Source organism: Poecilia reticulata, linkage group LG16 (assembly GCF_000633615.1).
Source record: "Poecilia reticulata strain Guanapo linkage group LG16, Guppy_female_1.0+MT, whole genome shotgun sequence".
Taxonomy (NCBI): Eukaryota; Metazoa; Chordata; class Actinopteri; order Cyprinodontiformes; family Poeciliidae; genus Poecilia; species Poecilia reticulata.
The window spans coordinates 10,551,050-10,566,620 of NC_024346.1; the positions used below are offsets into that span (position 1 = coordinate 10,551,050).

General features: G+C 38.9%; 1 protein-coding gene across 1 annotated transcript in view; it reads right to left on the reverse strand.

Moving 5' to 3' along the window:
* The window catches only part of iglon5 (IgLON family member 5), a 119,288-nt gene extending 108,767 nt beyond the window's left edge, over nt 1-10,521 (reverse strand). Inside the window, exon 1 of the mRNA XM_017309609.1 lies at nt 10,249-10,521. Within this exon, the coding sequence (XP_017165098.1) occupies nt 10,249-10,309 (61 nt within the window). The 5' untranslated portion in view covers nt 10,310-10,521. The remainder of the gene's footprint in view (nt 1-10,248) is intronic.
* Nucleotides 10,522-15,571: the final 5,050 nt, after the last annotated feature.

The window sequence follows — 15,571 nt, forward strand, 5'->3', positions numbered from 1 at the left end:
TCAGAGGAAATTGGTGCAATTCATATTCCCCGTAGCCCAAATAAATTATTATTCAGTGTGTATTTAGGCAAAAGTATGCTGTTCTGTCTCAGACTGTGTGCGCCTGTTTTAAATGAGATGGCTGAGGCATTACTTATTGCTTCCTTGACCAGAATTAATTTTCCCTCATAAAATATCCATCCCTCATCATTAATAATAGATTATAATTTTCAGTTTGCAATAGTAAAAACACTCAAACAATGTTTGTAGTCATGCCAAAAATCCATACAGGTCCTTCTGCTGAACATAACAGACAGGAAGGACGAAAGAAGGTCGCAACAAGACTACAGTCTAATTTAATTGGGCTAAATTTCTAGAGGTCTAAATATCAAGCCTACTTTATTAGATTTAGTGTTGCCTGTGGAGCGTCATGTCATTCCTGAAGATTATTTGCTCAGGATAAAATTTACTCTCTCAAAACCAAGGTTCCACATGCACATGCATCTGGTGACATCATATTAGGCATGAGGTTAACCAGATTTCATTCCATGAGAGAACATTGTAATTCATCCATCTTATCTTATATCATCAGTACACGTTTTTGCATTCATCTTTCATTTGACCTATCTTGTCTGTTTCCTCCTTCTGCTGTGTTTACTTGTATTCTCTAAAGCTGGACCAACATCAGAGCATCAAACATCAGAGCAATTTCAAGTCTTTAGGAAAAGCGACTGGTTTCAGCAATCGTTTTGAGTCATCCACGTATGAAAACCACATGATTTGGACGATGCATTGCACTAAGATGATTTTCAAGTCCCAACTGTTTTCTGCAGAACTGCTGCATAGCCTGCTACTCCCAGGGAAAATGATCGCCGAGAGGAAAACCAATAATCAGCCCAATCCAAGCAGTTAGCCCCACCATGCATGCACCTGCAGCACAGCCTGTACCATCAGCATTACTCCTGCCAACTCCCAGAGGGAAGAGTTAAAAAAATATATATAAAAAAATCCAAGATCACTCGGCAGTCTAAAAGAGAGAAGTCATTCCAGACTGCATACAGCAACAATCTACTGCCAAATTACAGACTTTAGGGTGAGACATTCAAAATGTGAAATTTACTCAAGAGTGGCAAATATGCACAAAAACCATTCAAGTAGAAAACAAAAACAGGAATTTATGCTAATTCATACCAGCTAAGGTTCTGCAGAGCATCATTGTTGTTGTTACCCCTGCATTGCCAACCACATTTGTTTGTGCAACATCCATTGATTTACACTAAAATCTGTGAAAAGTTGCTTTGTTCCTGTTGTGTCATCAGCACAAACACACACAAAGCTAGAAGTCGGGCAGGCGGGATTGATGGATGTTTTCAGAGTGTGCACAAGATTTATTTACTTTTACTTATACCTTTCTCCATATATCATAACTACTAGCAAGTGTTTTATTATTCATACATCATAACTGATATCTGAATAATAACTGACATTATTCTTCATATGACTGAATACGACAGTGACATAATGAGTAATTGCTAAGCTCCTAAACCCAATGTGTGAAGCCCAATTGGAGCGGTCATCAAAACCAACTAAAGGAATCTCAGCGGTATCAAGACAGTGCTCCAGTGCCTATTATGCACAGAGGCACTGGGGATAACCATCCTAAGGGGATTTTAACCTGTGACCTCTCACTCTCTGTTCTAGTCCGATAGCTGCTAACACCATAATCGTTGGGGGCAGAGTTCAGCTTTAACTTGACATTTCACAGGGTCACTGGATCATTGGTTTTTTATCTCTGTCAAACAAATAAGTAGAAATCCTTACTACTGCTTACTAAAATACTTTTAGGAGGATATGATGTACTTCTTTGGAATATGTACAACAAACGCTACAATGAATATATATGAATATATGTTTTTAAAGAAAAGATTTTTTCATTCAATGTTGGTTTGTAGGATGACTGGATGGAAAAACAAATGTTTTGTTGTCTTACTATGTTTATCATTTAACTGACCAGACTTGCCTGGTCAGTTAAGGTTTTTTTTTTTTTTTGCCTTCTGCTGATGTGCTTCTGTGACTTCCCGAAATTCAATAGAGACTCTGCCAAAGGTTGCCAACTCTACTGATATTCCTTGGACTGCATTCGCAAGACCAAAGTCAAGGTACAATAGCCACTTCACACCTGAATGATTGAGCCGTAATTTAAAACTGATCATTCAAATGACTCTGCACAATCTTTGGTGTGTAACAGGGACTCGTTTCAAGAACCTTTGAGTTTACAAAATCTTATCCCTACGTAAAAAGAAGCAAATCATAAGTTTGCTCTCTTTTTTCAGGCACACTGACCTGAATACTTTTCTACTTAAGAGTTGCCGTGGTAACATCAAACCTATGTCATTCTATCTTTTTGTGTTCAATATGCAAATTGTGAGAAATACTGAAAAAACATCCAATAAAATAGGAAACAATAGCTCAGTATCAATTAATAAAAACACTCAAGTTTTCAGGCCCCGATCTGACTTTATTAAATTGAAATTCTTCATTTCAAAGGACTAAACTTATAAACATCCAACCATTGTTCAACCCCAAAGCACCATTTGAAGGTTGATGCGTTTAAAAAGATTAAAATGGTGGGATGTTTTTGCTTTGTTCCATTTAATGAAGCTCTCGCTGAAATAATGGCGCTCGACTACTTTTAGTTGTTCTAACTTGGCAAATCAATTTGTGAAACATGAATCCTGCCAACCTTTATGTAGAAATTTGCTTAATGTAGAAATTTGCTTTATGTAACTTTAATTTCATATTAATCCCTGGGGTAGTTTCCATCATTAAGGTCAATCCTTTTTTTTAATGTTTCAAAGCCCATAAAACATGCATGTGCCATTTAGCACACCAGAGGAAATGCTAAAATTACTCCAGCCGTATGAGGTTTTGAGTAGCAGAGCGCTGCACCCCTCATGTTTTGCTGCAACTGCCAGTCAGCTGACTGAAAGGTTTCTACATTTTTCCCTTGCTAAAAAAAGGGACAAATTTAACTGTTTTGAAATATTTAGAGTTGCAAAAAACCTTCAACATTCATGGCATGGAAACTAAAGGAGCACCACACATCACTTCTACTAATGTAACATTGTTTTGCATTCTGCATAAACCAGCTACCTCAGATAATCATCCAGGAAATGTCATGTTGAAATAGTTATGCTACTCTTTGAAGAACAGATAAGGAAATCATCTCTAAATTTAGATGGTGTTTATTATACGTTTTAAAATTGTATTAATAATTATGATAAATTATTTTTGCATTTCTTATTTTACATGTGATTAGATCATATAATTTTTTTACTAACATTTTTGTGAAAACACAGGTATTTTTACTCAAGGTTTACACACTGTGAGAGTCTCTTACAAGCTCATGGCAAATATATCCCATCTATCCTTACACAAAGTTATAGTAATGTGCAGAAGAGTCTGAAAGTTTTCCGACCCCTGCACACAGTAACACAACCTTAACATCGATTCCGGGCTTTCGTGGAGCTTTGATTTCATTTTTACTAAATCCAAGGTCACCAATTTCTAGACCGTCAAGATCCAGACCCAAACGCCTCATTCAGATCCAGATCTGCTCTGAGACTTCAGTGAAATATTTTTTGGGGTAATCCATTCAAAGCGACTCAGCTTTTCTGGCCTTCAGGACAGTCGCAGCAGAGCGATTTTTGAGGATGACAGCAGAACCCTTGAAGCTGTCTGCTCAGACACACAAGCCGATTCAGAGAGCAAGACACACACAAGACTGATGCTAAAACTGAGTAAAAAAGTTAGAATTTTTTTTTATATATTTCTTTATTATTATTCAGACTGCAAATGTGTTATTTCTATAAAGAGTTTAAATCCTGTGTGCCTCATATGTTCATAGACAAGTGATCAGTGTTACTTTTAAATAATCGTACCCACTATATCCTGAGCTGAATGCAGTGCTTTATAAAGTATGCATATATCTTAAACTTTTTCATATATGACCACATAACAGTCATAAACGTAAATGTATTTTACCAAACTTTTAACTAATAGACACTCTGGTGCATAATACTGTAGTAGAAAAGGTTAAGATGTTTTACCCCCAAAAATCTGAAAGGTGTGGCATCCATATGTATTCAGTCAATGGTAACCTCTGCCCCAGTTTCAAGTGTTTAGTAGCCTCTTGCAGATTTTCTTCCAGAATTACCCCTCCAATAATTTTCTCAACTCTTACCAGCTTCCCTATCCCTAATAAAGAAAAAAAAATTTCCACAACATGATACAGAAATCAACTTGTTTCAACTTCACGACGATGTGGAGAAGTAATGCTGAACACCTTTAATTTGTTTTTCATTATGATTATTTACTAAAGATAAAAAAGTATGGAAACCATATCTTGCCCCTTCCGCTTTACAAACATGGACTATTGTGTGTTGATCAAATAAAATCTTAATAAAATGCACAAAAGTTTCAGGTTGAAATGTGACAAAATAGGAAAAAGTTCAAGAGGTATGAATATTTTTTTTACTACCTCATCTGAGAGGTGTCTTAAAATGTAGAAAATATGCAGCAACAGCTAACGGGAAACCTTAAAACTTGTGTCAAATTGGTTCATCATTGTAGTTATTTTGAAAAGAAGCATAAAACATCAGAATCTGAGGGAAGTCAACCCTCTTCTTCACAATATGCCATTTTATTCAGCTTTAGTGTGTTTTAACGTAATTAATATATTTTTTTAAACATTGCTTGAATTAAGATTAACGAAATTCACTTTATTTTCCATCTCCCAACCCATCTCTCTGCTGTGAAACAGTAGAATTTTGAGGTCTGATCTGCTGAATGGTGCAGCAACAAATTCACTGTAAAGGCAGCAAATGTGGCACACCACCACACAACAGCAGAGAAAGAGAGGGAGACCAAAAAAAAAAAAAAAAAGAAACCCTGGGGAGAATTTTCAGACCACAGGCCCTCTCAGTTCTGGTTATACCTTCCACCCTTGTCCCCGAGGCTCTTCACAACCAATCATAGCCCTCTCACTTGAACACTGGCAGATAAATAAAAATCTGCCAAACCAGCAGAGCATTTCTAAGCCAAACATGGAGAACAACAGCTCACAGAGACCGTGGATTGCAAAGGGAGGGAGAAAAACCAGAAGCCCCTCCAGAATAGGAGCGTGAGGCATCTGTTGATGCTGGCAACTCTCTTCTCTTCATCTCCAAGCCAAGACTGTTGATCCAGTGGAGGACTTGTGTGTGTGCGCGTGTGTGTGTGTGTTTATGCATGCATGTGTGATTGAGCATCCAGGATGAAGAGGGATGTCTATGTGCTAACATTTGCAATACTCATTGACCCCACTTGGCCTCCATATGTTGCTGAAACAAGAAGGATGGTGGGCTACAAAACGACCTCTCGTGTTTTCACCTGCGTTCCTACCTTCTACACTTCCTCTTACCGAAGCTTCCAGTATGCTGCTAGGAAAACCCGTCTGTTGCACTGGTTCAGTACAATATGTATGTAATATGATCTCTGTATATGTAGGTGTGAAACTGGAATTTTAGGGCATTTGTGAACAAGCGAAAACAGGTTCATTCTAAAATTAGAACCAAAATACAATTATCTGATTTTAAACACTTTTTTTCAACCAACAGCCAATGGAATTATAACTTAACTATTGAGGGTGTCGACTTTTTCCTGTCTATTTGAAGAAAATATTATGAATTATTTACAATCCAGTAATTCAATGCAAAACTTATAGACATCATTTCACCTACCAATTGTTTTTATGCAAAACTGCCTAAAAAAATCAATAGCATACTGCATCCAAAATCATTATTTCTTACTAGCAATTATGAAATGGTCCTATAATTTCATCTGTCAGCTATTGTCTTGGGGGAAAAAAAAAAAAAAAAGAACCATTCACAATTTCATCCCACTTCCTCTTCAAGTTGTAACACCAAATAGATAAAAGATGTCAATTCATAAGTCACACATTTAAAGATATTAGATTATTATAGGATATTGGTGAAAAGCTTGATCTTAAGTGCGTCTTGTTCTGTCCAGTATGGGCGACAATTGTTATGTAATTTAAAAATAATTTTCATTCCCTTTATGCAGTTTTTTTTTTGGTTGTGGCAGACTTAATAAAAAGGACCAGAAGACGGAAATGAACACATCAAGCTGACTGCAAAACAAAGCAAAGACAGGCGCATGCTGTTCACAATAAATAAAACTAAATGAATTCAAATATAATATTTTGGTTGTCATCTAGCTGCAACAAAATGTAAACTACTGGATATGATCATGTCTAAATTGAGATCCGTTGCTTGCTGGGGGTCTTTCTTTGAAGGAGATACTGTTTTATATTTTGCCTCGCAAGAGATTTGCAAGGCAGTGGTTCATCTGGTAAACTCCTAACTACTTTAAGTGGAAAACACAATGCTGGAGTAATTATCCTGTTTTGAAGATCCGAGTTCAGAAGTTAAGCAAGTAAGACCCCTTAACCCAGCTGCTGAATCAGAAGCTACAAATCAGGTCTTCAGAATCCAAGGGGAAACAACCACTATGATCGCTAACCATAATTAGGAAAAGTTAAGAAAAATGTTACCCCGAGACACTTTGTACAATGAATGAAATAAACTCTGAGGATGAATAAGCTTTTAGTACAGACATTCATTCTAGACCAAAACTAAAACTGGCAGTGCTGGGAATGGATGTGTTCTATTTTAGGGAGCATGAAATCATAACAATATTTCTTTCACACTGAAGCTTCCATTTAACACGAACAGGCCCCATAGAACAGTGTTTCCCAACCCAAGGCACACTGTCCTGCATGTTTCAGGTGTTTCCCTGCCCAGGTGATTCCAATTGACAGGTGTTTGCTTAACTACAATCAGCTGAATCAGGTGTAGTGAAGCAGGGAAACATCTAAAACATGCAGAGCACTGGGAAACACTTCCACAAAAGACGTCCACTATGATGCCGCGGACGTCCCCCCTTCCTGCTTTTTTCTGCTGGGATCTTTGTTGCATCTTGAACAAATTATCTTCTTACCTCCATTTTTTCCTGAATAAGCAATGGAATCAGTATCTACATTAAATATTTAAAGTATTCTATTACAACAGAAGTCTCTCTAATTTCATATGTATATTTGTATGGATATATTCCAGCCATAATGTCCAGTGCCTGGTCTGATTTCAGTAATGAAACAGGTTTTGAGTAATCCCAGGCGGTGTGCGTGCCAGGAATGTGCAGATAGTTTGCCGTGAATTTCAGGAGGCGCTTGGCCATTCATCCAGACTAACCATACTTGTGTATTTCACGTAATAAGGGCAAATAAATGAGAAAGAGAAAGGTATGATGGCATGCCAGGACCTGGATACCACATGCGTGGTGTGGTTTGTGCATTCGCAGGCCAAGTCTGTGGGAAACCTTTGAATAGCTTAATGGTGTTTTGCAGCTCAGAAAAATCCTCTGGCAGGCATGCCATTGTGCAGGTCTGAATCATATTTTACTGTTTCTGAGTGCGTGTGCAAAACACGCGCAACTCTTGTAACGCATTTCTGCTTTGAGAATGAGAGAATTAAATATTACAGTAAATAAACAGAATTCAGTGGAAATAGTTCTACAATGTAGAGAAATGTGTCTTCTACATCATTAAACAGCAAATGATAACTCACATGCAATCTGCTAAACAGTGTCGGTGAAGTATTTAGGCAATCACAGTGTGCACACGTCTCCTGGGGCCACAGATATGAAGGATTGTTCTGCTGCTGCATGATTTATAAAGCATTGAGCTGCAGCCTTTTAACAGTTCTGTTCTTCCTTTATAATGCATGCTTTCCACCTTAAATAGATGGACATGCGAAAGGCCTTACAGCACCTTGCAGTAGAAGGCAGCATCGCTCTCAGAGATGGTTCTGATTCACATGTAAGGCAATGTGCTTACATCAGCGTCCAATCACTCCTCAGCTGTGCCTGAGATGATTGATCGCACCTTCATATCGCAAAAGAATGCCACAGGTTTCAAATTCAGACAAATGATATCTGAAATGAGGCTCACTTTTTTTGTCGTGGGGTTGGGTTTGTGTGACACCGTAGCCTGCTGTGGTTTTGTGTGCTGTGTGTACGTCCTGCAGGGCTGTCCGTCTGCTGTCTGCCTGGGCTGGATACGGGGAGCTTGCTGCAGGAAGCCAAGCATGACCGGCTGGGCTTTCATTGCCCACAAGAAAGTCAGGAGCAGGAGGGTACAGGCCTGTCTGTATCTGCAGATTGTTAACCTCATATCGCATTGCACTGACACATCAATTATTGTTATTAAGCGGCCAGAGTAATTTATTTATATACTGATTTCCCACCAGACTAAGGCAGGACTAATTGAGACAGGTGTGAGGATTTGAGCTTGATGGGCCAAGGGAAATAAGAGGATATGGTGAGAATGGTGTGTGCACAGCTAGTGAGTCGTGGATCGCCCAGCTGTAAAGTGAGAACGTACTGGATGATTTTGATTTTTTTTTTAAAAAATGCACCAATAAGGCACAACATTATGACCACCTCTTTAATTATGTGTTGGTGCTCTTTTGCTTCCACAACAGCTCTGACTTTTAAATGTATGCATGTACTCCATTAGAATCCCAAAGGAGTGTAGTGATTTCTGGCACAAAGATGTTAGCAGCAGATCCTTTAAGTCCTGCAAGCAGCATGATGGAGGTTGGATATGATGAATTAAATTGAGATTAGGGAAATTTTGAATCCAAACTTTTCCCACCTAAAACCAATCATGAAATATTTCTGATATGTTGAGGATATAGCCATTAATCAATATCCTTTCCATTAAAGGGTGTGTTTGGTCAATGTTTAGGTAGATGATGTGGGTGAGAGAAAAATCCACCTGCATTTCAACAGAACATCACCCATTGCATTAACTGTCCTTCCAATGGCATCTCTTTGTTCCAGGTGTTCCCTCAGGGAAGGAATGCAAATGCATCATCCATGTGTTGAAAAATGAAGCGTCATTCATCAGACCAGGCCTCCTTCATCCACTGCTTCATGGACTATGTTCCATACTCGCATGCCAACTGATTGCACTTTTGGAAATGGACACCCTGACTGGTCTGCAAACAAGCTACACTGTAGATTTAGATGCCTTTTTTTTTTTTTTTGTCAGAACCGGCTTCAACTTCTTCACCAATTTGAGGCTCAGTAGCTACTTGTTGGAATTAATGTGAGTGGATGTGTAACAGCCTATCCTGTTCACCAATGATTCTGACCTCTGCAAACCCTATAAGAGCTGCAGATTTTGGAGATGCCCTAGTCGTTGTCTGGCCACCACAATTTGACCCATGAATTTATTCATTCATCCATCAATCCAGCCAGCCTTGTTTGTGTCACCCATCAATACATCCATGTGTCAATCCATCCAACTAATCATCCATTTTCACAATTCTTGCACAAGCGCCACTGACAGAATTATTTGTATCCAACACATTGGTCAACTTTAAAATAGGCAAAACTGACGAAAAACTCAGAAAATGTGAATCTGGGAAACTCTGTAATATTGAGTAAGAACGTGTAGGAACCTTGTTAAAATGCTAAGTGACCATCGTATCTCTCTTAGAGGGGCACGAATTTTTGGCGCATGTTCCTAAAGTGCGCTTGCCTCCTGCGACGAGCTGAATTAAAATGTTTAATGCCAGCCTTAAAAGAGGAAACCCAGGCAGCTCACTTTAACATCCCAAAACCTTCCATCCATCTCTCATTCTCCCTCGACCTTGGTTTGAGGAAAGAACAAAAACATCGTCTCTCTGCATTGCTCCGACCCGTACTCACATTAACTCCATCCAGCTCCCCCCCCCATCCCTCCCTCCCTCCTGCACACAAAATGCGTCGTGCGCGTGGGGATGCCGCCGGCCCATTCAAGTCACGTAGTAAAGGAATGTTCACCGAGAACCGAGGGACAGGAGTCTATTCCTCCCCTCTTCTGTAAACATCTCAACATGCATCAGTCGATGCCCACGCTAAGCCACGACGTCTACTAGTAGCTACACACTGCTCTGCGCTCGCACGCACGCGCTCTGCGTGCACGCGTACAAACGGCATTTCTTGACGTCTTGTGTGTGTAAGCAAACGGAAAACAGCGGACACGCGTGATCCACATGCAGGCTTGGACCCCCAGCCTCCTCCTCCTCCTCATCACCATTAGTATTCCCTCCTCATAACCATTAACAAAATATTAAAAAGCAAAAGCTCACTGAAGAAACTTACCTTTAGACAGAAGAACCAGGATCAAACCAGCCAATGTGTTCCGCAAAAGAGGGCAGCCCATGATGGAGTTCTGATTGATTTTCTGCTCAAATGTTACGGTATTCCTTCCTTATGGAACCGCTGCGGGAATTGTGTGTGTAAAAACGACCCACTGGATGAATCTGAGCAGAAATAAGTCCAACTCTTCTACATCCGACTTTTTTAAATAAGTCCCGTCAGAGAGAGAGAGAGAGAGAGAGAGAGGAGAGAGAGAGAAAGAGAGACAGAGCGCAAAAGATAGGAAAAAAAAAAGAGAGTGAGATTTTCTTAAATGTCTCTGTCTGTCAGAAAAAAAATATTACAGCAGAAAGCCCAAATATCCCAGACAGACTTAGTTTGGCTCTCAGTGCCTTGAAGAACAGGCAAAATGTCTCTAAAAACGCACGAGAACCGAAAGGTAAACATTCACACCGTCCGATAATCTTGATTTGAAAATGTTTTTCTCAGGGAGCAGGATGTGGCGTCCTGGCCAGAAAACCTCGAGCCGCTCCGTATGTGTCTCTGTTGGTATGCAGCGCGTCTCCTCGCTCCGCACTCGGCGCGTCGCAGAGAGCAGCGTTGAGCGCGAGGCGCACAGCGCGGAGCGTGATTGGCAGCTCAAGGAGAGGCCCTCTCCCCCAATCGCTGGCCCCAAGGAAGGAGGCGGGATGTACGATTGCACCGATGTCCCGCAGAGAAAGGCAGACCGAGGAGCCGAGCAGGCCAATGGGAAGCGCGGGGTGGGCGGGGAGGATAGAGAGGCAAAGCGCGGCGCGGTGATAATGCAATGTGATTTATAGGCAGTTTGGTGTTGCTGCAGTACTCAGAGACGGTAGTCCACTGGGGGGGACAGGCGGGCAGCCGCGATAACTACAGGGACAGAGGAGGAGGATGGAGTCAGGAGCAGGTGGAGTCCCCACATCAGTGGTCAACCTGGATGAAAAGCCATATTGTAGCAGACTAGGCAGAACATTATGACCACCTTCATTAGTGTTTTGAAGTAAAAGATGAGGAACAATCATGTTATGTTTCTCTGGGATCTATGTATAGCTCTTCAGCCACCAAAGACAAAAGTAATCATTCTAAGGTTTCCAGCTTGAATTTAAGTTCATAATGTGAAGATTTATGTGGATATTTTTCTGGTGAGGTGGAGGAAGCCAAGGGGAAATGTCAGAGTAGCTTAACAAACTTCCACCCTAAAAGGATTTAGGGAGAGCTTATGTTTTCTTTTTGGTGATTTTTTTTTCATGTTATTCACCATAGTAAAAAATGCATGTTCGTGACAAATATTGTAATTCATAAAGCTAATGTTTTTGCAGCATTCAGGCGCAATTGCAATTTCTGCATCATATCTGCTGCTGTGATCAGCTCCTGCATTTCTCTAGAATACTAGCAGAATATATTAGCAAACTATGCAGTAATTTAAAATGATCCATGAACATCAGCATTTTTTTTTTTTTTTTTTGCTTTATGTTACCGTTGTAAAAGAAAGCAAATTCCTATCAGATAAACGTTACACACCGGCCGTTGTTTGTGTCCAACATCTTCATGCTGGAGAAGCTCAGACCCAGCCATCACAGTTTGGCTCTTGTCAAACTTCCTCATGCTTGACAATTTGTTCCTCTCCTAGCACATCAACTTGGTGGACAAAACATTTCCTAGCTGCCTTATATATCCCTTCGCTCCGACAGGTGCCAAGATAATCTACGTTATTCACCTCAGTCAGTGGTCATAATCCTTTGCACGATTGATGCATGAAGTTCAACCCGACATGACTCAAATGTTGAATGTCAGCAATCAAAAGGTGAGTGGGAGAAAAAAAAAATGGATATCTTATGTGTGTGAGCATAGACTGACTTGTGTCTGTAACGATCTGATTCTAACAGATGCCAACATAAACCCATTTACTTAGACATCTTCAATTTATGCAGAAGTAGACAACTAATGAGCCATTTGTAGGCATGTTAGTCTCTTTGTCTCTGCTGCATCTGGTGCTAATTACATAAGAGGCAGTTGCTCTTAGTAAGGGGGCCACAGTGAGCAGGTAATCTTATTGAAAAGCGTGATGCCAACCACAGGCAGGAAGGTAAATGCAGAAAAGTTTGTGTCGCATATTTATGCTAAGATTACAAACACCTGACAGCTCATTACAGCCGTAAAACATCACATAGTCCTTGTTATTTAGCTCACAGTGGCCTTTCCGTTCTATATACAGTATCCCTAAATAGGTTATTTCCATATTTTGTGTTTTTTTTTTTTTTTTTCATTTTTGAGTACTGCTTTGTTTTTATTCCCAGAATAGCCAATTAATGGTTTATAACTGCTGAGTACATAAGTAATACAGCAGTGCTGGCTGATTTATGTTATTCAGACAAAATTAGAACAAATACAGTTGGGGATAAACAAAGTGCATCTCTGGCTCTGATGAAAAATGTAGGAAGAGGAATAGGCCAATATTAATAAAACTAAGGACTGATTAGTGAGGTCGTTGTTGGAATGAGCTACAAACTGTGAATGATTTGCCCGGAAATTTATATTATTCCTTATAATTAGCTCTGGCGCAGCAGAGAACATCTGAAGTCACTCATTAGGACACTATTTATAACATAACTGTTTACTTGTCTGATATAAAATGAATACTCACTAATGGTTAACCCCAAATAAAGTTCAGTTGTTTTTTTTCCCCTCAACATTTTCTGAGTCACACACAACATTGAGCCTCCAAAGAATCAGAAGGAGTTCATTGCTGAAAGATATAAGTCAGTGAAAGAGAGCAGAATAATCTTTTAGGGTTTTAAATAGACCAGGGAACAACTGTATTCTTCATATATCTGGGATATGATGTAGGATGGAAGGAGAAAAACCTTTACATATGAAGTAAAAGGTTCAAACCAGGCTACATTGTGCAGAAGTACAAAATAAAAGTCAATGTTGGCATAAAGCCCCAAAGCTTTTTCAAGGAAACTCAAGATGAAGAAAAAAAAATCTAAATCAACACCTGAGGAAGCTTTCTGTATTAGAATAAACCAGCCAGGTGTTAGACCTGAAAGCATACTATTTTTTTAAAAAATGTACACAGTTAAGATTTACTGTGCTGATCGAGTCTTAGCCAAAATGAGTGAGCCTTTTAATAATTTAAGTGTGCACATGTTGCAGGGTATATCCATTTGACCTTGTTAATATTAGATCCAATTGTTTGATTATCTGCATTCATTTGGTTTGATTTTGGTGTGTGCAAGGAATGTAGTTGGGTCCTTGGTGTTGGCGCCATAGTCAAAAGAGTCCACTAGGGGGACTCGTGCGCTCTTTACATTCAATACAAGAGTAAGTGAAGGCGCACTGGTTTCATCTGTGGTCATTTCTTCTCTTATAATTGTCTCTCTTATAAGGTAAGAAATTTGATTAATCTTTCAGGAGAATGATATGGATGAATGTGTGTATGTGCGAGTTTGTATGCATTTAGTTTGTTTTGCGTGACGGATGAGTTATCTGGTTTAATGTGATGTGCGAAGTGTTCGGCTAGCTACTTAGCTCTGCTCCTAACGGCAGTAAGCCGTTAGCAACATGTTCCGTTCGGCATCCGGCGGTTTGATTTGTTTAAATGGGAATAATAATTTGTGATTTTTATGAAGTAGTAGAAGTAATGTACTGTTCATTTTGATAGGAAATATTTCTATTTTTTTCTTTATTAATTTACTTCTGACAGGACCATAACATTAATTCAGAGTGAAATGTTTTAAGTATTGTTAAGTAACTAATGTGAAATACTTGATTTCCTTTAAAGAAAAATATGGTGTCGACTTGTACTTAGGTTAAGAATTGTATAAAAAGAGATTTCTGTGTTCTGTTTGTTACATTCAATACAAGAGTAAGTGAAGGCGCACTGGTTTCATCTGTGGTCATTTCTTATAATTATTCCTCTTCTAAGGGCTAACACACACGTAATTAAACAGTTTTATTTTGGGTGAGGTGAAAAAAAATATATTTTTTTTCTTTTGCAATTGACCTTTACTGGTTGTAGATTATAAAACGGGAGGAAAGGGTTTTGTTATCCATCTTGGTGTGATTTCCTGAAAGAACATGGAGAGTTCAGTGTTGTGGAAAAAAATATTTTTCCTTTGGAGCTTTCATCTGTATTTGCTTTTATTTTTGCACACCTTAACGTTTCAGGTCATCAAAATTATTTTTATATATGACCTCAAAAACGTAAGTATATAAAAATTCTAATTAGAGGACTTTTAATTTATTAAGGTTAAAAAAAAAAATCTGGCCCTATTTGAAAAACTAGTTCCATTCTTAACACAAATTCATTGTGATTAACTACATTTAAACTTGCAGTTATTGACATAATTTATTTATTGTGTTATCATTTTTGTATATCAGTTTGGTGCAGTTTTAAACCCGTTTTTAAAAGTTCTAAATACAAAAAATGGACATTGACAGAAGAGAAAATGTTGCTCTCAAAGAAGTTATTATCCAACCAACATTTTGTGACCTTAAACTCAATCAGACTTGGCTTATGCAGTAATCAGTAGCCAACCAGCAAGACCAACTATAAATGCATAGAAAAATTAAGGCTTTGAAGATGCCCAGTCAAAGTCCAGACGATAATGTGACTGAGATGCTGTGGCATGGCCCTAACCAAGTTATCTGTTCTCATTTTCCCATAGTACATGAAATCATTTTTTAAAACTTGAAATTTGGGATTCACTCAGATAATCTTTGCCTGGTATTTTTTTCTTAAGGAATTCAACATCTAAATGTGACAAACAAACAAAATAAAAATGTATTTTTTTTTCCAAAGCACTTTATATGCCTGTTGTAAGGATGATTACAATATCACATTCCTGTATTTATGAATGCAGAAAGGTGCTAATTTGAACAATAAAAACAACATTATCTAGAGTAAAGACAGCAGGTCTTTGGCCAGAGGGAAACCCCGTTTCAAAATTGGCTTAACTGCATGCCATTTCTTTAAACTCCAAGCACAGTATGGTATGCTGTTCCTCTAATCAGCATATCCTCCCCCCCTCCCCTCCTCCTTGTTTTCGGTACAAATGTAGTTCAGTATTTCCACTCAAATGCCGCAGGACAGCTCCCACATTAACATAGAAATATTGGCTTGGTGTGACGCTGAGAACCGAGATCCAAACAAAAGATATGGTATTTGCACTTGGGCGGCTTTCATTAATGGCTCCCATTATTGCAATCAGTGATTCAGCTGGGCCCTGTTGTACTTGCAAATATTATTTATACACCTGTCATATGTCAGACTTTGTTTGTAATCGGTTGTTGCCAGTTATTC